Below are 20006 nucleotides of genomic sequence, written 5' to 3'. Positions count from 1 at the left end.
CGTTAAATCAGTAAATTTAACAACAATAGAATGAGCTTTACAGTATATATTTTGCTTTGCAATATATGGCACATAGTTAGAGACTGCAGATGATCTCCATAGTTATCCTGTGGTGTTGTTTGCAGACAGAAGGGGTATAAATCTATGAAGCGAGGGGAGATAATTTGCAGACTGATTTAAGTAACTTAAGTATTTAATAGAGTTTTCTCCAGTCGTAGAGACATCTGCTTCCTCCCCCCTTATCATCCTCAGCATCCTTGGTACTGCTCAGCATCCCGGAAGTTCAGCATCATTTGCTCTTTCAGGAAGAGACGCATCATCGTCAGAGCTTTGACAACAACGGGGGCAGAGGCAAAAACATCGGCCTGTCCGGCAGAAATTCCATCTTTTTCGCAAGTGGAATTCATATGAAAAGGGTACTTTTTCAATTTCGAGCCAAATTAACGCCTGTAATCTTCGTGTCTTTTGTCAAGCTAGCTGACCGACTAGGATCATGTTTAGCTAGCCAGTGACTTGACACGACATGGCCTGTTCACAAGCTAATGTTAGCTGCCTAGCCATCGTAAATAAGATTATCCTCTGGCTAATGGAGGCAGTTTAATATGGCATAGCTGTAGCGTTACGTTAGCTGTTTCGTGAAACATTTACTAAGCGTTGGTCGCTGTGGCTCAGTGTAAAGGCGATGTTGTGTTAGCCTGTTAGCTGAATTGAGCATCAGTTATGTCTTAGTCACTTTCACGTTCGTTTATCTTACTGAGGAGTCCAGCGTTGGGTTACATGGAAATGTAGGGCAGGAGGGTGTGTTGTTTTAGCTTTATTCTCATCCAGGAAAAGATCAGTGGATGACAGTGATGCAAAGCGATTACATCACTTGCAAGCAGCCACACACACACACACCTGCTCTTCCTCTGCTCCTGACCACCTCCTCTTTTAACTGATGGCATTTGTTGTAACTATTTAAATGTTTTGGCTCGTATTTACTTTTATTATTTGTTTTTATTGTAAAGCACTTTGTGACTTTGTTTTTGAACGGTGCATATATAAATAAAGTTATATTATCATTAGAAGTTGGTGAATGAAGTTTCTTTTACTGAAAGGGGTACTCCAGCAATTCAGTTTTGCATTTTTGTGAAGTTGGGGGACGAATTTAAAAAAGAATGCATGTTGTCAGAGCCACAGAAGACGCATTAAACCACTGTTTTCACTGGCTGAGTAGGTCTTTCTCACCATGTCATAATTAGTCAATTGACTTTGACAAGTAAAATCATGGAGTTCCCTTTTAAGTAAAAGTACAATACCACACTATGAAAAATACACCATTAGAAGTAAAAGACTTGAAGTCAGAATTCTACATTTACTCTCACCTACTTTTATATCCCTTCACAAAGCTCATGAGTTATGGAAGATAAGTGCACCAGTTGCTTGGCTGACAGCACTATCTGAAAGGCTGAAGTTTGCTTTGTTCAGTAAACGTCACAGATTACAAGAAATATTGTAACATGATTGGCTGCAGGTTTTGATATGGACCTGTGACTATTTTAAGTCAATTTTATTTATACAGATCAAAATCAACAGAGTTGCCTCAGAGGGATTTACAATGTGCACAGCACGTAACACCCTCTATTGGTAAATCCTTGTTTTTAGATAGGAATATGGTAAATACCTCTGCCCATTGCATACATATATGCTTAGCTACACCTCTGCTTGGTCTTTTACTTAATCCATCTGGGAACCTGCTTTTTTACTGCATTTTTACTTTACTTCACTCTAATGTTTGTGATGCTCAACTTGTCTGTCCTCTGCTCTTTTTGTCTTTTACAGACAAATGAAGTGACCAACAGGACACAATGTCATCGTTCCAGGTGGTGGACTCATCGCCGGGCAGCAGCGTCAGCGTCATGGAAACGTCCAACTTTGCCCACGTCATCTTCCAGAATGTGGGGAAGAGTTTCCTGCCCCAGGCGCCCTTGGAGTGTCGCTACACCCTGACCCCTTATATCGCTCCCCACCCCAAAGACTGGGTGGGCATCTTCAAGGTACATCACACACACCCCACAGCTGCTTTTACTCTTACCATGCTTCAAAGACATCGTCAAGCATAATCAATTAAGGACCAGGCTTTTATTAATCTGAATCATTTATGTTACAAAGACGTATTTAGAGATCTCAGCCCATTACACAAGTGTTTGTTACATGGATTATGTGTTAGGGTTTTATTAATTGGCCATAGGTTTGCAGTTGGCACGTTAACACATACATCCGCCCTGACGCTAATGGTTCAGCTCTTCACTACATGCCTAAAACCTCACCACAAGCTTTGGTGTGGTTGCCCTGCTTGCAGAAAGAGGAAGAGTGTACATGGTGGGCTGGTTGCAGTAGGTCTTGCTGGGGGGGAAACATTTGGTGGTCTTTATGAACCACTCTGATTCTTATTAGGACCCCCCCACTTCACGTGTTCGTTCCCCTCTGTCTTTCCATCAGTCTTGTCTCTGCTTCCTGCTAACCAACCTCCGCTCCGCTCTTTTATCAAGGCCATCAAATCTCACACGTAATTAACAGGAAATGTGAACTAGGAAACTTAATGTCTCGTAAAGTCAAAAGACAAACATTTTATTGTTGTTTAAGAACTGACTTCAAATCCACCAGCTCAATTAAAAAGGAATAAAGACGCTGGGTTTATATGGAAAAAAGCCAATTGGAAAATGTAATTGTTGTAATCCACGCTAATGAAACCTGTTTGATGGTTGGTGCTTCATGTCAGGGAAAAAGCAAACCACACTTCTTTAATCCTTTTGACGTACATTTCTGTCTTTCTGAGATATTTATGTCTTTAATTCTGTCAAAAATCTTGGCAACAGATGTATACATATTGTTCAACTGATGATGAGCTGACGATTTATGTGCACTTTTGTAAATGATAATCATCCCCTTTGGTCATAATAGGAGAAGAACTTATGCAACCGTAGAAATGCTAATGAATCATTTGTTTTGGCTTGAAGTTTGACAGGTTGTTTTGGGACACTGATATAAAAATCAACAAGTTGGTGGATTATTAAAAATTATTGATTAGATTTGGCTTTTCCACTGAGCAACAATGATCAACATTGATGAAAATATTAGTCTTCTGTCACTTGAGCTGTTTTGCCCCCAAGAGAGATGACTCAGGGAGAGACCATCTTCCCGCTCGTACCTTTCACATCTATAGGCGTTACCTGCTTCAGAGAAGAGAGACTGAGTAATAAACCTGACTTGCTATGAAGATGACTCAGACTGCACAGGCAGACACTGTTCATTTCAGCTGTGCACAGACACCCCCTAGTGGCTGAAAGTGTCCATAGTACAATAATAAAGATCCTGTTATAACAAACTTACTCCTAGATGGTGGTGCAGTGCTCACATGCAGTGTATACACAATAAACAATAAATAAATAATAAATAGTAATATACTCTAATCAAGCTAGGCAAGTTTTCTTTCGTTTTCCAGCATGGTGACTCATTTTTCTGTACATCACTGATAAATTGCACTCACTTGTTTGCCTTTGTTTGTCCAGTGAAAGTTTGGTTTAGTTTAATTTAAGTTGTTTGACACACGCATACATACACACCTCCCTAAAAAGCCCCGTGGAGGTTTTTGGTTGTGGCATGTTTGTTGGGTCGGCAGGGAGAAACCCGTTGTATAAGTGTATAATTAACGTGTCATCGTGCTGTTCCCTCACACCTTGAATGAATGATTGATAGCTGCTTTGCCTGTGATTATTTTATAACATCACTCCCGTGTTGGAATGCCACACCATACCTAACCAAATGTCAGTCAACTTCACTCTACAATTAGCAAAATTATTTATGTCTGTTCTCTCCTAAGCAAACACACGTGAGCACACAAGCAAACCTGGCAGGAGTCCATCGCAGCCTAGCCTCTCACTGAGATACTGTTGGACGTGGAAAGAATGTTCTTGGCCCAGCTCTTCACGCTGACAATTACCATTTGTTTGGAATAGCATTATACTCAGTGTAATGGGTTGATAAGGCAGGCACTACAATTAGGTGTCATGCTACAGCAATATCAAACCTGAAATTTTGACAAACGTTTTGAGTAGCCCAGTTGATTTACTGTTGCCACTTCAAGCTTCCCAATGCTATGTCAGGTATTGGCCTACTCTTGTTTTTTCCTTTTTGTTCTTTTTTTGGATTTATTTCCTGGATTCATTGTTTTCTAACTTCAATTAATTTCATTGTTAATTTGATTGTTGTTTATTTAAATATTTAACTGCAGAAATGTTTTTTATGTGAACATTAATCTTTGAAAATTATGGCTCATTTAAAATTCAACAAAAGCAAGAAAACCCTCTCGGTGTTTTGGGCATCCTATAATTTCCAGTATAGCGTAGTCAACCAACTGTCTAAACTGTAATATTATGATTGCTATGTGGCAGCTGTCCAAAAGAGAGACTTTCTCTTGCGCCACTTTTTCTTCCATTTTTAAAAATGTAAACAAGCCCCGCAGTACTACAGGTGGTTGAGTTATCCACAGCTGAAGTGCAGTTATGTAATACCACAAACATGTGAGTTGAAACGAGGTGTGTGTGTATGTATGTGTGTGAGTGGCCCAGACGGGGAGAGTGTGCGGTTCTGCGTGTCAGCTTTACGAAGCAGGACCTAAGTTATGATGTTCTCATCATCGGTCACATGAAATCCATGGAATTACATCTCCCTTGCCATTGTGTGTAAAATGTTCACCTTTTCTTCCTTTGTTCTTACCCCCCCCCCTCATTTCCACGTGGGTCATTCTCTGCCGTTCTCATGAGTCTGCGCTTGTGTCTCTGTACACCCCTGTCCTCCCACCCCATTCTCACACCTTCACTGCCCCTCTTTTGTGTGAGCCCAAAAGGGGCAGGAACTGAGGGGAAGGAGAGAGGAGGAAGAGGATGTGTGTGAAGGAATGAGGGGGCACGTTTTTAAATGTTTCCATTCTTGCCTTGAACATTGGATCCTCCCGCTTTCTTTATTCAGTGTATTTTTGAAAATCTAATGATAAAATGTCATCTGGCTATTAACAATTTATGTTAATGTAACATAACATAACATCTTGCTCTACGCTGTCCAGTCAGGCACTATTTCTTGTGGTGGATCAACATTTTCCTTGTGGTTTACGTAATCAGGTGGGTTGGAACACAGCCAGAGATTACTACACCTTCCTTTGGTCTCCTATGCCTGAAAACTATGAACCAGGAAGTACTGTGCACAGGACTGTGGTGTTTCAAGGTACACATACTCTCTCTCTCTCTCTCTCTCTCTCTCTCTCTCTCACTCACTCACTCACTCACTCACTCACTCACACACACACACACACACACACACACACACACACACACACACACTATGTAAACCACTATACAGAGCCAGGGTATTCCAAAGTAACTCCTCCATTTTACGGTGCATATAAAAACCAGCACTTTTATTTAATAAGGGAACACAACCGCAAACGGCGGCCTGGGACCTGAGCACCTCTCAAACCACACACACACACAGGTTGAGGGCCTGCAAACTGGTTTTACTGGGCCTGGAACGGTCAGATATTACACAGTGAAAATATGCGAGTGTGCTGTGGTGTGTCAGTAGTCAGTAAAACTGGTTGGCTGCCGGATGTTCTGTACTTACTCCTCGGTCCCAGAGAACCTTGTCTAATGTGAATGATGTGCTCCAGTGAGATCTGGCAGTGTAGCTATGGGCTTTGAAACATTAGTATATATAAATGATGTGTCATCTATGGCAATATTGAATGTTTTTTTATCCATTTAAGTGTGCTACTTTTCTCCATTTTGAAGCAGAACAGTCATAGATGTAGAAATGTTTTGGCCAGGCTGACTTCAAATTCTACCTGATTAAATGAATATTAAATCAAATGTAAAACAAAAGGAGAATTTAACACAAAGTCACACTCTTATCTCTTTGTAGGTTATTATGTTCCTAAATCTGACGGAGAGTTCTACCAGTTTTGTTATGTCACACATGCTGGTGACATCAGAGGAGCCAGCACGCCATTCCAGTTCAGGGCAGCCACGCCCACAGAAGAGCTGCTGACTGTTACAGAGGATGACAGCAACTCAGACATACTGGTCGTCACCACCAAGACTGGCCTGCTAGAGGTACGCCACGCGAGATAGCCCCCATTAAAGGGTCCTATAGCAAGGTACTAGATCGCTACCAGATCCAGATGTTTTGTTCTGGACCAGATGGCTTACCTCACTGAGTGAGCCCTAGATATAACACACAAAATATCATACAACACAAATAGAATTATATATAAAACTCTATGAAAACAAAAGTGACTTGAACCACAAAATCTTCAACGAGCAGGCACCATTCTCACCATCTTTCTCTTTCCCCTTAACTCACCTCCTGCCTGGCAGCATGTGGAGGAGGCACAGCAGGAGCGCAGGGAGCTGCTGAAGGCCATGCGTCTCCTCCAGGAGGAGAAACAGCAGCTGCAGGAGGAGCAGAAACGACTGTCCAGGGAGAGGGAGCAGGAGAGGGACACGTGCTGCCTGCTGCGGACACATAACCAGGTTAGAGAGAGAGAGACGGCAGGAACTGATGCTCTGAGAGGGAAGTTATAACGCACATGAGTATAGAGTATAGTATAGGTGCATTTATATCATTCAATAAAGGTTGTTACTAATCAGGTATTTGTGCAACATTGAGATTAATAAGTGTAGTGGACTGTACATTTCTTTTAAACTCCACCACCTTTGTTTCCTTCATTTTAGCTGATTTACAAACAAAAAACATGGCAACATGTCTAACGAGTCTAACGAGAAAAAATACATTATTTCAATAATTCAGTAAATTTGGAAAAAATATACTTTGCAACTAACACAAAAAGGCTCTAACAACAACATTAAGACTTAAGGTGAGTTTCAGTGTGTGTGTATACATAAACAGACTCTATTTGCTCAAGTGTGTGTGGAGCCAGTTCCTCACCAGTGATCACAGGTCTGAAAACTTCAAAGGCCCAAATTTATGAATAATCAGTGTCCTCGTTTGAGAGACACACAAAGAGCCGCCGCGTGCATGTGTGTGTGTGTGTGCGTGTGTGCGCGCCAGTCTTTCTCTCCCTCTTTAACGACCTGACTCAGTGGGCCAGAACGGAATTGGGACGCAGTTTTTCTCGGGCATCTGGCGTCAGGGACGATGCCATCGCAACCACAGAGTGAACAAACATGACGTCAAACACACAAACACACATGCGCGCTCATTCGCACACACAAACTGCACCCCCTTCACTCTCGCATTCAGGTTCCACACCACAGGGCCCCTCTAATGTGCATTCACACGTGCACAAGCGTGCACGCACACACAAACACAAACACACTCATTATGCCACCCGCTTGCAAACCCTTTTAGTCTGTGTGTGGAATGAGAGGAGGGTAGTCCGCAAAACCGCCTGCCTGAGAAAAGAGCCCTGCCCAGCCTCAGGGACAAACACCACTCAGTCACGCGATTCAGTGGCCACTGCTTTCTCACTGTCTATTTTCTCCCCGTCTGTCTGCCTGGCCCCGTCTTTCTCTCTCCTTTCTCACTGTTTTCATTTCGGAAGTTGATTTATTGGCATTAAACAATCTGAATAATTTAGCTAAAGCAAGGTAAACAAAAATACATTTGTGAACAGTAATACATTTTTTAGACATTAACAAATATTTAAAGAGAAAATGGTAAACTTCTACCTCTATTTCTACTACTTTTACTTTTTTTGCCCTCACTCACTCACTCACCAGGATGAGTCAGATTTCATATTTTAGTATTTTATGAGCAGCTCATTTGATAAGCAGTAACTTGGCACACGGCCAAAAAACAGTCAACTCAAGGAAACTCAATTAAAGCGGGGGGGGGGGGGGGGGGCAGCAGGAGGGAGAGGTGACGCACTGAAACTTGCCAAGAGATTTGTGAGCTTGAATCTAGTCTCTTATCGCCCCCTAGTGCAGTTCTCCGGCCTAGGCTCAGAGTGAGAGCAGGCTGCTTTGAGTTAGTCCGCTGCTCTTTTTACGAAGGACAAAATCGCCATAAATTACGTGGTCATACACACACACACACACTGTTATTACCGTGCTGTTTTTCATTCAACAGGCATGTCCATCTGTAGATATACGACTTGTGTGAGTAGGTGTGTGTCTCTTTTGTAGAGCATTTACAGTAGGTGCGTTACGCCACACTGATGAAAATATCCTGAGTTTAACATGAAAACATAAGTACATATTTTGTGGCTGCTAATTTTACGACTACACTTTTTATAAGGTCTTTATGCACTGCTAAAGTGCTTCCCAAACGCCAGCCGTAAAAATCATACAGTAATCTACGCAGAGCCAAGCCCAGAGGGAGACGGAGACAGGCCTGAGAATGTATTGGTGTGTGCATGTGCACTCTGTCTCTTTTGGAGTGATGGCTGTACTCTGTGCTATCTGTCTGTCTCCATATGTCCTTGATTGTGTAGCTGTGTGTCTTTCTGTAGGTTTGTGGGTGTATGGGTGTGGGAGTGAGTATGTGTGTGCACACCTACAACTAGAAAGGAGGGTGTGTGCAGAGGTATGTTGTTCTGTCACAACCAATATTAGCTATGGGTGATTTAATGTCCTTGACTGCTGATTAGCAGCAAGTTCAAACAAGGCATTTCCTCAGCAGGCCCATCGTATGGAGAAAACAGACCTTATGTGATCTGCTGTGTGCCACCAGTAATTTGTATTAAGGAGTCCACTCATGCTCGACAGGTTATTCCTGCATGTATTCACCACATACTGTTAGTGTTTGTCCTACTTAGGCTACTGATCATTTCAATAACTTCAGTTGTTTTTGCGTAACTGGTGATTTGTGATTGATAAGATGAGACTTGACTGATCGCCAGAGGGGAAATTCATATGTTACAACTGCACTACAAACAGACTATAAAGGTAGGAAACAGAAAAAAGAACAATTTAAAACAAACAAAAAAACCCAGAAAGAAACAATATTTACAAGCTACATATAATATATGCATTACAATATCTTAGGCTATATACAAGAATTTCTGAATTTTTGAAAATATACATGCAAATATACGTGTGAAAAAATAATCAGTCCAGTTGTGCAAATCTAAAATGGTTTCAACAAACTGAAGATTTTTTTTTTTTATTATTACAGACCTCATATAACCTTATATCTACCATATGTAACCATATCTTATTGTCAGTTTTCTATTTTATATTTATGCTTCTTGACTTACAGGACTTGTTTTATCATTCTGTATCTACTTGCTATGTTTATTGTTATGCACCAATATACCAAATACCTTGTATGTATGTATAAACCTGGTTCTGATTCTGTGTACCTAATAGTGGCAACTGAGTATAGGTTCAAAAGATAAATACAATGTGCATGAAAACAAATACACAGCAGTGGGACATATACAATTACTATATAAAATGAAACATTACCATCTGTGATTAATCACGAGTATTGCACAAGCTCCTGACTGTCCAGCACTCTCTCTCTTCTGCCAAGTTCAGCCTGCTGATTCAGCTGCTGTGATTGGCTGTAGCTCCTGTCACTGTGATCCACAGCTGCCTCTCTGTCCCGTAGGAGCTGCTGCGCTCATCGCAGGGCCTGTCGGAGGAGAGGGAGGAGGTGAGGAGGAGGCTAACGGAGGCCACTGACCGGGTCCGCCAGCTGGAGGAGGACCTGCTGGGAGTCACCCAGAGAGGCCTGCAAAAGGAGACGGAGCTCGACCGGTGAGTGGAGAGTGCGAACACGTGACCGTCAATCATCCAAACTCATCCAAACTCATCCTTGACTGTTTAAATAACTGTGTTTGAGGAAGATTTCTTGCCTGCCTTCTGCTTCCTCAACATCTTCATCATTCCACTTGTCTACATTGGATCCATTACATCGACAAAATAATGCAATAATGCATATCAAAAATAATGATTAAATCGAATCAACACCTCCCTGACGCAGTAAAATGTAACTCTTAACAAGGGTGGTATTTATTCCACAGATACTGCAGTGCGTTGCATTAAATGCTTGTCTCTCCCTCTTTCTTCCTCAACCCCCTTAGATGATGGATGGGGTGGGGGTGACCATGCAACCTAGCCTTTTGGCAAAAACAGAGTTTGCTGACATTCAGTGGGTCGCGGTTAATAATTTGGGAATCTGTACACACAAATTACCTTTAGAAAGGTCTTCTTACTAAGCAATAGCATGAGGATTGGTTTGAAGCTGTACAAAAGTTAAGTTTTATGTCACAGTCTGCGTGACCGCCTGAAGAAGCTGACGGCCGAGAGAGACAGCCTGGAGAGCCAGCTGAAGAACGAGAAGGACGAAAGAGACCTATACAAGGTGGGAGAAAGCTCTTCATAGCTAAAAGGCATGGATAAATGAAAAGGTGCATTTTGACTAACAAAGCCTGCGAGATTCTGTCTTCATTCTGACCTTTGCATTTTTCTCTCTCTCTCTATGTAGAACCACCTACGCAGCACCGAGCTTGAGAACACTAAGCTGAGTGCAGAGCTGCAGATGCTGAAGGCGGTGGAGCTGAATCGGGAGGTGACCATTGCCCAGTTCCAGGAGGAGCTAGACAGGCTCAGGGCCTGCGTTGCCCAGCGGGACAGCCTGGAGAAAGAGCTGCTGGCACACAAGGCTGACAAGGTAGTAGTGGTTGTTTGAAATGTTACTGCCTGGATCCACAAAACTAACTAGATAGCCACAATATAAACACAAGTGATGAATTTTTTGTCTATTATCTTGTGTGTGAGCAACGACATGCAGTGCACGCATGTGTGGTAAATCAGTTAATCTATACATGTCATTTCCCTCTACATGTTTTTAGGCAGAGCTGTCCCGTGTGCGTGAGCACCTCCGTCAGGCAGAGGAGCAGCTTCAGGCGTGCAGGCAGCAGGCCTCCCTGCTCGCCTCGGAGCTCCGGGATTCAGCCAGCGCCCGTGACCACACGATGACCGAGCTGTACCGCGCCCGCTTGGAAGCCGACAAGCTCCGTGCCAGTCTAGCTGATGCTCAGGCCGAGTGCCAACGCATGGAGAGCCAGCTAGACCGCATGAGGAGCACTGCACAGAAGGAAGTGGTCAGTGTCCCACTTCCTTATTCTTTACCTCTGTATCACTTTCTGTGACTTCTATTCTGAAGCTAAAAGGTGTTTCCTTTTCAAATGTCCTCTTAATTTCCTTCTCTCTCAGGGTGTTGGAACAAGTGGGGAGATGACACCCAGCATGATGGTGGTGTCAGAGGCAGAGGCTGAGCTGCAGAGAGAGGTGGAGGAGCTGAAGCTGCGTCTTCACATGGCTGCTGAGCACTACAAGGAGAAGTACCGGGAGTGCCAGCGCCTCCGCAGGCAGGTGGCCAAACTGAACACAACTGAGTCACAGGGGGTGAGTACAGCAAAACTCACAGGAAGAAATATTACACGCAGGTTGATTTATGCCTCAACCAGCAGCAGTTACATTGTGTTGATACATTGTTGTTGTTGTGTTTATTTTTGCAGGAGCCAAAGAGAAATGCATCCACTGAGACAACACAGGAGCCACTGACCCCGAGTCCAGAGTCACCGACAGCAGGTACACACACACACACACATATATTCAAGTGCAAAACAATATATGCATGTTATTGTATTGTGAATTTCTCTTAATGAACCCTGAAACACTTAAACTAGTTTAAAAAACTGTTACATGGTGATATACATCGCATTTCCATTTTCTTGTTTGTACTGTACATGTCATCTACCCAAACATACACAGGTTGGTACCATGCCAACAGACATAGTTTTGTATGTCTGATGAAGTGCTTGAACTTGTTAATCTGCATCAATGTTCAAATATCAAACAGAGAAATTCATTGTAGACGAGGTACTCATCTGTTTGTTTTCTGTCTTTAAAAAAAATGAAAAGGTAGAAATACAAGATTTAACACTAACATCATCTTCAGTCGACAGTAATGCATTGCAATCTCATGACACACTGACCAGTAAGTGGTGTGACTCACTTTTACTTGACTTGACAAAACTTACTATGCAGTTACTATCACATACTATCATGCTCATCTTAAAACAACAAGTTGATGCAGATTCTCTGGACATTTTCCAAAACCTTTCTTGGAAGTGTTGGAAGTAAATAAGGGTAGATGAGCCTGAGCGACGGAGAGTGATTACCCCACAAATTTTACCTACAACACTATGAAAAATAGTTTTATGAAAAAAAAGAAAGGAAAGTATATTGAAACATCCATAATTAACATCTGTTTTAAATGTTAATACCTGAATCAGAGACTGTCCTGCTGACTTCCATGTTCTACTCTTACTTTGTGTTTAAGGGAATATTGCTCTTGCAGTCCTACAAGAAGCCGCTGAGATGACAATCACTGCAGAACTTCACAACAGGGAATCCACACATACTGATGCATACATCAGCACAGAGAAGGAGGAAAGGCAGAGAGAGAAAATGCCAAAGGAGAGGGCCGAGATGGAGGCTGAGGGAGAAGCAAACCAAGGAGAGGACGGAGAGAAAGAAGAGAAAGAAAAAGAGGAGAAGAAGGACAGCCTGCCGGAGGAGAGCCTGAGGATGACGAGCTGGGTGGAGGTGGAGAACGAGAGGCAGAGTGCCGAGAACAGCCAGGTGGAGATGCCAGGGAAGGCAGAGGAAGTGAGGTTTGCTGCAGAGGAGCAGGTGCTTGCGGAGGTGGAGAGGAGGAGCATGGGGGAGGCAGAGAAGGAACAGACTCGCTCGGTGGAGGAGGAGCTGGCGATGATGGAGGAGAAGTGGAGGGAGCAGTGTGCCATCAACGAGACACTCAAACAGCGGCTGGCCAACGAGGAGGAGCGATTCAGAGTAAGACACAAACATATACACCCTATATCTCAAAGCTCAGAGAGGTGTGAGGATGTTGGTTGAGATCCTCAGTGTGGCTAGAAATACGAGGGATCAATGCTGTACAAGCCCTTAATGCCCCCAATGCACACTCAGCAAAACATTTCCTTTGTAGATAAAGATTTAAACAACATGCGTGCTGCAGTGTAGTTTTGCAAATGTGAAAGAAAGCCACTCACACAAACCTGTTCTGTTTCTCATTATCCTCATTGCACACTCAGTAACTCCAGTTTTAGTGCATCAGATTGCTCTGTAATCTCTATAAAGTCAATTTTCCAGTGCATTTAATTTGGATATTTTCTATCAATGCATGTAGTTACATACACAAAGACATCCAGTCTTTTGAATTCATGTGTGATGTGTTGTAATCCAATAATGGATAAAGTTTGTTTTACTCTTTCTTAAAACAGGATATTTTGTGCATTCAACTAATCCTTTAACATATTTCTGACTCATTTTATTTAAAAGAACAGTAGCAGTCACTGTCAGCTCAGATGTTTTTCTCAAAGTGGTGGTGGTAAAATATGTGAACCCTAAATTCCCAAGAGGACATCTTCAAATATATTATGTCCAAACAACAAGATATGACATTTACAATCATATAAAACAGAGAAAAGCAGCAAATCCTCACATTTGACAGGCTGGAACCAGCGAATGTTTGGCATTTTTTTGCTCCATTTTTCTCAGTTAATTACTTAATTAATTATCAAAATAGATTAGAATAAAAAAAATAATTTTCTATTTGATTAATAGGGTGATTATTGCAGCACTGTACAATATATTCTAATAAAGCAGTCAAACTATGAGACAAATCTTTTAAGAAGCGTCTTGCCATAGCTGACTCCAGCAGAGAGGGTTAGTGGCAGCACTTGGATAGATGAGCCAGTTGTTGTTGCAGGACTCTTGTGTTGATTAGTTTATAAATGGCAACAATTACACTTAATCACAGCGTGCATTAACCAGAGTAACCGTGTTACTCCATGCATTACTTACATGGCCTCTGCATCTGTGCCGCACATGATCCGATGTGTGTGGTATGTGTATGTGTGTGTGTGTGTGTGTGTGTGTCTGCGAGTCAATACGAGTACTTGAGCTTGTTGCATTTTGCGTGCGAATGTCCGCCAAAGTACCTCCTGGCATTTAATCTCCATGAGTGAGTGTGTGTTTATCGGCGCTGTAAATAAGGCTCTCCCCTGTCTTCGATAGAGTCTCCTGTCTGAGGCGAGTGCCAGGGGCCCCGAGCCGCTCTTAATGGCCCCGGAGACTGACAAGAGAGGCAGCCGCAGAGCGCCATGCTTTACGGCTGTTTACATCAGCCACCCAGAGGATGGAGCGAGGGAGAGGAATAGACAGGGAGAGAGGAGAGGAGTTGGGTGGGGTGTGTGTGTGTGCTGCAGAATCCCTTCACCTGAACTTAACCCTCTAATGCTGCGCCGTAAATTTCTGGAAGAGGGGGAGAGCGAGAGGACAAAGGGAGATGAAAGAGAACGAGGGGGAAAGCAAAAGAAGCAAACAGAATTTAAGAGTGAAAAAAGTAGGATAGGCAGACAGACATGAAGCAGAAAGAGAAACCGCAGGAGAGGAGGGGATTCGGAACCTTTGTAATGGGATGAAATGAGAGGAGAGCAGGCAACTCACCATGTAAACTATCCCACAGGGTCAGTCCTGCTAGAAAGTAAGAGATTTACTACGATCTCCCGGGCTGCTCCAGTCCACAGTGCTCCTCCAGTCTGCCCTGGACATGGACCCTGTTTCTGTTAGCCTTGTGTTTTACAGTAAGCACAGTTGACGGCGCTCCAGATTAAATAAAACTCAACTGACCAAATATTATGTTCACTTGCTCGCCTGTGTGTATACCTACTGATGTCCCTCTTCGTCAGTCGACACAAACGGAGTGGAAATCCTAACTGAAAGCAGGGGAAGGGGAAAGAGGGGAAGAGTGAGTCTATAATAAGTTAGTTTAGTTAGTTAGACAATTAATTAATGATTAAATTAATTTTGATAATTGATTAATTGTAAAAGTAATTGTTCAAGCAAAAACATCCCCAAGCTCAATTGTGAGTATTTGCAGCATTTCTTTTATGTTTATGTCTTTCTTTCTTTATGTGATAGTAAATTAAATGTCTTTAGGTTCTGGACATTTGAAGAAGTTACTTTGGACTCTGCAAAATGTGTGATGGCATTTTTCGTAAAGGAGTAAAGGATTTATCAGTTAATCAGGAAAATAAGAGAGTAAGTTAGATGAATCAGTAATGAAAATAATTGTTAGTTGCAGCTCTAGCTATTTTATTATTCAACCTATGCATTATCTTGTCTATTATTTTGGAGCAGCAGGGAGCTACAGTAATTAGTTGTGTAGTTTTAATAGTCAAGCATTTGCTAGTCAAAAAGTACACTGTTAAGGACGGAGAGCAGAGACAAACTCATTGTGTCAGAATAAATGGAAACCTCATGTTTCTTCAGCAGAAAGGCAGAATAACTACTAAAACACTAGTGTTAATGCATAAGTTTAGTTTTATTTGGTTTAGAGTGACATGATTAGTTGAATAATCGTCGAGTCAATGGACAGAAAATGAATCAACAATATTGATATTGATTAATTGTAAGTCATTTATGAATCAAAAACACTAATAATCTCTGGTTCCAGTTTCTTTTGTGTGAGGATTTGGTTCTTTTCTCTGTTTTAAATCAGTGTAAAGTGAATATCTTTGCGTTTTGGATGTTGACATTTTGAGATTAATTCACTATTTCTTTCACAATTTTATAGACTAAACAAATACATTTTTCACAAACATGATTGATAGATGAATCGATAGTCAAAGTGAAGTTCGTTGCAGCTCTAGTTTGGTTTCACCCCATAATGTTCTCAAGACTCCAAGAAATCTGATTGGTTATTGAATGTCATTTGTTGTACAGATACAGTAATTCCACTGTGCTTTGTTATGAACTCTGCCCTGATGTTACTGTGTGTTTTATTTCCTCTTCCTTGTGTGCTTGTAGGTGCAGATGGCGGAGCGAGCCAGCGAGGTGACGGAGCTGAAACGCAACCTGGCCCAGGCCCTCAGAGACAAGGAGCAACTCCAGGAGGTGAAGCAGCACACTGTTTATATACATGGCTGGTTGCTTCCCATTACAACATTGTTACTTCTTAGCAGGTATCAGCTCTGTATAAATGAGCCATCACTGGATCGGTTCTTCAGAAATGTGCATCTCAGCATGTAGCTTCTGACAGTAGAAATGTAGTTAATGTAGGTTTTCAAATGAACTCCAAAGCAATATCATCACATTCAGTTTTGAGCGCTTTAGTGCAGTGTATGAAGCCATTCCTTCCCTTCTCCATACTCCCCACTAATTAATACATCTATACCTGCTTCTTTCGGCCATCGGTACAGTGCCATTAGACAGTGCAAATGCCACGCGACGTGTCTGTTTCACCTTCCCAACCCTGGTTTAAATGTTAAACCTGATAGCAGCGCACTAATGAAGTCATCAAGAGAGGAGGTCAGGGGGGAATAGCGAGAGGAAGGAGGGAGCTAGAAGAGGGAGAGGGCGAGTGCCTCTATCAGCAAAGGCAGAGCAGAGGGAGCCAGAGTCTGACACCCATTACAGTAATGAGTAGGGTACTAATGCTCTTGCTTCAGATATAATCACAAAGGGCAGAAACAATGTAGAAGGAAACTTAACTCTGAGCTGAGGATACCAACAGTGAAAATGTGCTATGGAAACATTGATTGAATTACTTTCCTCTCTCTTCAGACAGACAATGTTGGCTTGTGCTGATGGTGTTTACACATTTAGCATGTGCACACAACAAAGGCGTGAAAGGAAAACATATGAAAATACATTTGTTACAGCACACAGAGAGGGTAAAAACACAGCTAGTCATCGTACTGGAATACAGAAAATAATGAAAAATAGGAACTGTGACACTCAGTGCTGGATCTTCTCTCCCCTCCAGGAGCTGCAGCGCTGCGTGTCCAGGCAGAGGGAGCAGGAAGCTGGTGTTCAGGGTGCTGAGATGAGGCAGCCGATGGTACTGCGCTACCCCCTGCCATACCCTCAGGACCCCTCTCCTCCACCACTGGTGCCACAGAGGCCCGCTGAGTTGCAGTACGGCAATCCCTACTCCACTGACACCACAAGAGGTGGGAGGAATCAAAACTGTTCTCCTTAAGTCATATTTTACTGCTGCTCAGGACAGTAACAGTTACACCATGTTTTTCTAGACCGAGTGGATGTTGCGCTGTCTCCTGAGCACATGTCCCGTCCTCCACCTGAGGCCCCATCCTGCGCCCCTCCCTGTGCACCCCCAATCACACCCCCGAGTCCGGGCCCCGGGGTGCCAGGCTGGGACAGAGAGGTGGTCTGCATCCAGCCCACCCGCACTACGACCCCCCCTGAGAGCCTAGAGCATCCACCCGAGGAGCCACGAAATGTAAGTGCACACAAACTCACTGCTCAATTGAGGTTTCTTATGCGTAGATGAAAGAAATAAAATGAAACCAGTGTTAGTTAGACATGTTTCACTCAAAGATAGATTTCATGATGAAAACATTTTGAATTGCAGTACTGTGATTGATCACAGCACCAATTTGATGTCCAGATATCCTTTTAGCAGAACTTATTTACAGAACGTATTTTAAAGCAACATAAACGCCTGACAAACTAACAGTGATCCCAGCCTCTGCCTTCCTGCCCCCGCTTTATGTTTTCAGCATCCAAAGAATCTCTTTCACTGTAACCCCCCCCCCCCCTCTGTCTCCATCTCTGGAGTACTCCTCCTCGCTGAATGAAGGGAACAGTAGCTTGCCCTTAAAAGACAAAGCTTTGAACTAATTTGCATAAAGCTCTAATTAACGTCACTCCCTCAGAGCTCAAGAGAGACGACTATAACAAGGGCTTGGAGAGTAATTAGGGGAGATTTAGCAAAGGGACAGACCCAAGATCAGTTAGCGTCTGCTGGATTGTATCTTTGGTTGTTTGGGAGCAAACTGAATAGAGACAGCTGAGGAAGGTTTTGTGTGTGTTCTTTAAATAGAAACTAAGACAAAACTACACAACCTTTCAACCCATTTTCTCCTTTTTTAGTAAACATCTTTGAAGGGTGCGTTCGTGTGTGCATACAGCTCTACGAGTGATTAGATGACCATCATTTTCTAAGCTTTTGTGTTGTGTTTCACAGGCTGCTGATGGGGCTCAGCCGTCCTGTGATCATCAGTCCAGTAGACGTAGTGAAACCAGGAGCAGCTTCTGCTTTGACTCCAGGTAGTGTGCCTACCCACACACATCAAATATGACTGTAGAATAGACTTTTTAAAATCAAGCCGTTTCACTGAAAGACACACGATGAAGAAATTAGATTACCCATGCAAAGACTAGGGCAAGCAATAAAAACAGATAGCAGAGAGAGGTTAGGGAGGGATTTCTGTCAATCCCTGTGCCAGAGGTGAGCCAAACAACACCAATATGGAAAAATAATAATGAAAACCCCTCGCTGTTTGGCCAGACCTGTAGGGTAGCTAGCAGACTTCAGAGTAAAGAGGTGGTAGTTTTCATGGTCATGGGTTGAATCTAAATACATTACATTACTGTAAATACATACATTTAGGGATTTATGACTTCCAAACTCAGAGGATGACTTGAAGACATCATTATGTTTGCATGTTTTACCCCAGGAAGTTTTGTTCTCAGTTTGGGGAAAATGTGTTCATTTTCTTGTCGAATGTTACCGCTGAAGCCCCGTAAAAACTTGTCATCTTTACATTCATGTTTGTCTATGGAATAAACAAACAAGACACAACAGGGTTTTTTTGGGTGTGGGGGGGGGGGGGGGGTGACACAAATAATGTAACGGCAACAAAAGTTCTGGATCGACAGACAAAAACAAACAAAAACTGCAACAACTGCAACAGAGGGAAATTATATATACATACAATATATATACAAATATATGCACACAGTTTACTTTTAACTGAATATAACATACGGAGTAAGTCAGTGTACACATTCCCACCACATGATCCGAACCACACTGACGCGTCTCCTGTCACCTGTCCCCTGTCCTTTTCTTTCTCCAGGAGTGATGTTCACAAGCGCTGCCCGTTGTGTGAGGTGATCTTCCCGCCCCACTTTGAGCAGCGCAGCTTCGAGCAACACGTGGAGAGCCACTGGAAGGTCTGCCCCGTCTGCTCCGAGCAGTTCCCCCTCAACTGCCAGCAGCAGCTCTTCGAGAGGCACGTCCTCACGCACTTTGACGGCCACGTGCTCAACTTTGAGCAGATCGAGTGAAGGACACGGAGGGCAGAGCTAGAAATATTCTGACATACTGTATGGGTAAATGTGTGTTAGTTCATTTTGATCGGGGTTCGGTTAAGTTGTCTCGTTAATATACAATCATTAGCACTTTTTTGCAATCTTAACAAAGGTTAGAAAGAATGTAGTCCACTTCTGAGAGGGAGCAGAGTTTGTCCTTTGGCGGCTACTCCACCAAGGTGTTTGTTAAGTAGGGTAGCTTTCACCTTAATACACAGTGGGGAAAGGATCATTAACACTCGGGAATAGTGCCATGGTCCTTTTACTTTTTTATCATTTCTATGCTCATTTTTCTGCTTCAAGGGACTAAAGCACCATCAATAGTGCATGCATTTATTATGTGTTCAAAACTACAAACTTACAGCTGTTTAAGCTAATAGAGTGAATTGTAGCAGGAGCTTGAACCAGGGCTTTGGGAAAAGAAAAAACCTTTTAGTATGTTAACGTCCCTGAACATTCCTTTACGATGAGGAGGATTCACTTGTGATAAAGCAACCAAGACATCCTCATCTTTTAATTGTCCACATGACTCAAAGCTCGGAAAGGCAGAGGAGATAAGAAAATGTTGTTTTTTTTAAGTGTAAATGCAGAGCGAGGTCTGAATATGTGTGATAAGAGTCATCCGAGTGTGTATATTTCATTGAAGAACGGTGTGGTGGAGGATTTTCTTGACTTGAATGGGAAGTGATCTTTGATTCCTTTCAAACTAGAGTACTTCTGTACGTATGATAGTGTTTTGCAAAGAAAGACATCAGATGGTTTAAACAAAAACAGCACTACGTTTTCATG

At 42.6% G+C, this 20006-nt stretch overlaps 1 protein-coding gene across 1 annotated transcript; it reads left to right on the top strand.

Moving 5' to 3' along the window:
• The first annotated feature begins 340 nt into the window (after positions 1-340).
• Positions 341-19251, top strand: tax1bp1a (Tax1 (human T-cell leukemia virus type I) binding protein 1a). Its single transcript, XM_070921357.1, has 17 exons — positions 341-416; positions 1822-2036; positions 5160-5262; positions 5956-6146; positions 6411-6566; positions 9610-9758; positions 10275-10365; positions 10489-10674; positions 10856-11107; positions 11220-11411; positions 11525-11597; positions 12352-12866; positions 15906-15992; positions 16864-17050; positions 17132-17340; positions 18088-18170; positions 18983-19251. The coding sequence occupies exons 2-17, from the start codon at positions 1848-1850 to the stop codon at positions 19191-19193; spliced, it is 2874 nt and encodes a 957-aa protein (XP_070777458.1). The 5' UTR covers positions 341-416; positions 1822-1847; the 3' UTR covers positions 19194-19251.
• The last annotated feature ends 755 nt before the right edge of the window (positions 19252-20006 follow it).

The sequence above is a fragment of the Enoplosus armatus genome, chromosome 16 (genome assembly GCF_043641665.1).
Source record: "Enoplosus armatus isolate fEnoArm2 chromosome 16, fEnoArm2.hap1, whole genome shotgun sequence".
In the NCBI taxonomy this organism is placed as follows: Eukaryota; Metazoa; Chordata; class Actinopteri; order Centrarchiformes; family Enoplosidae; genus Enoplosus; species Enoplosus armatus.
Note: the sequence above shows the minus strand (reverse complement) of the source record. Positions and strands in the feature narration are given on the sequence as shown.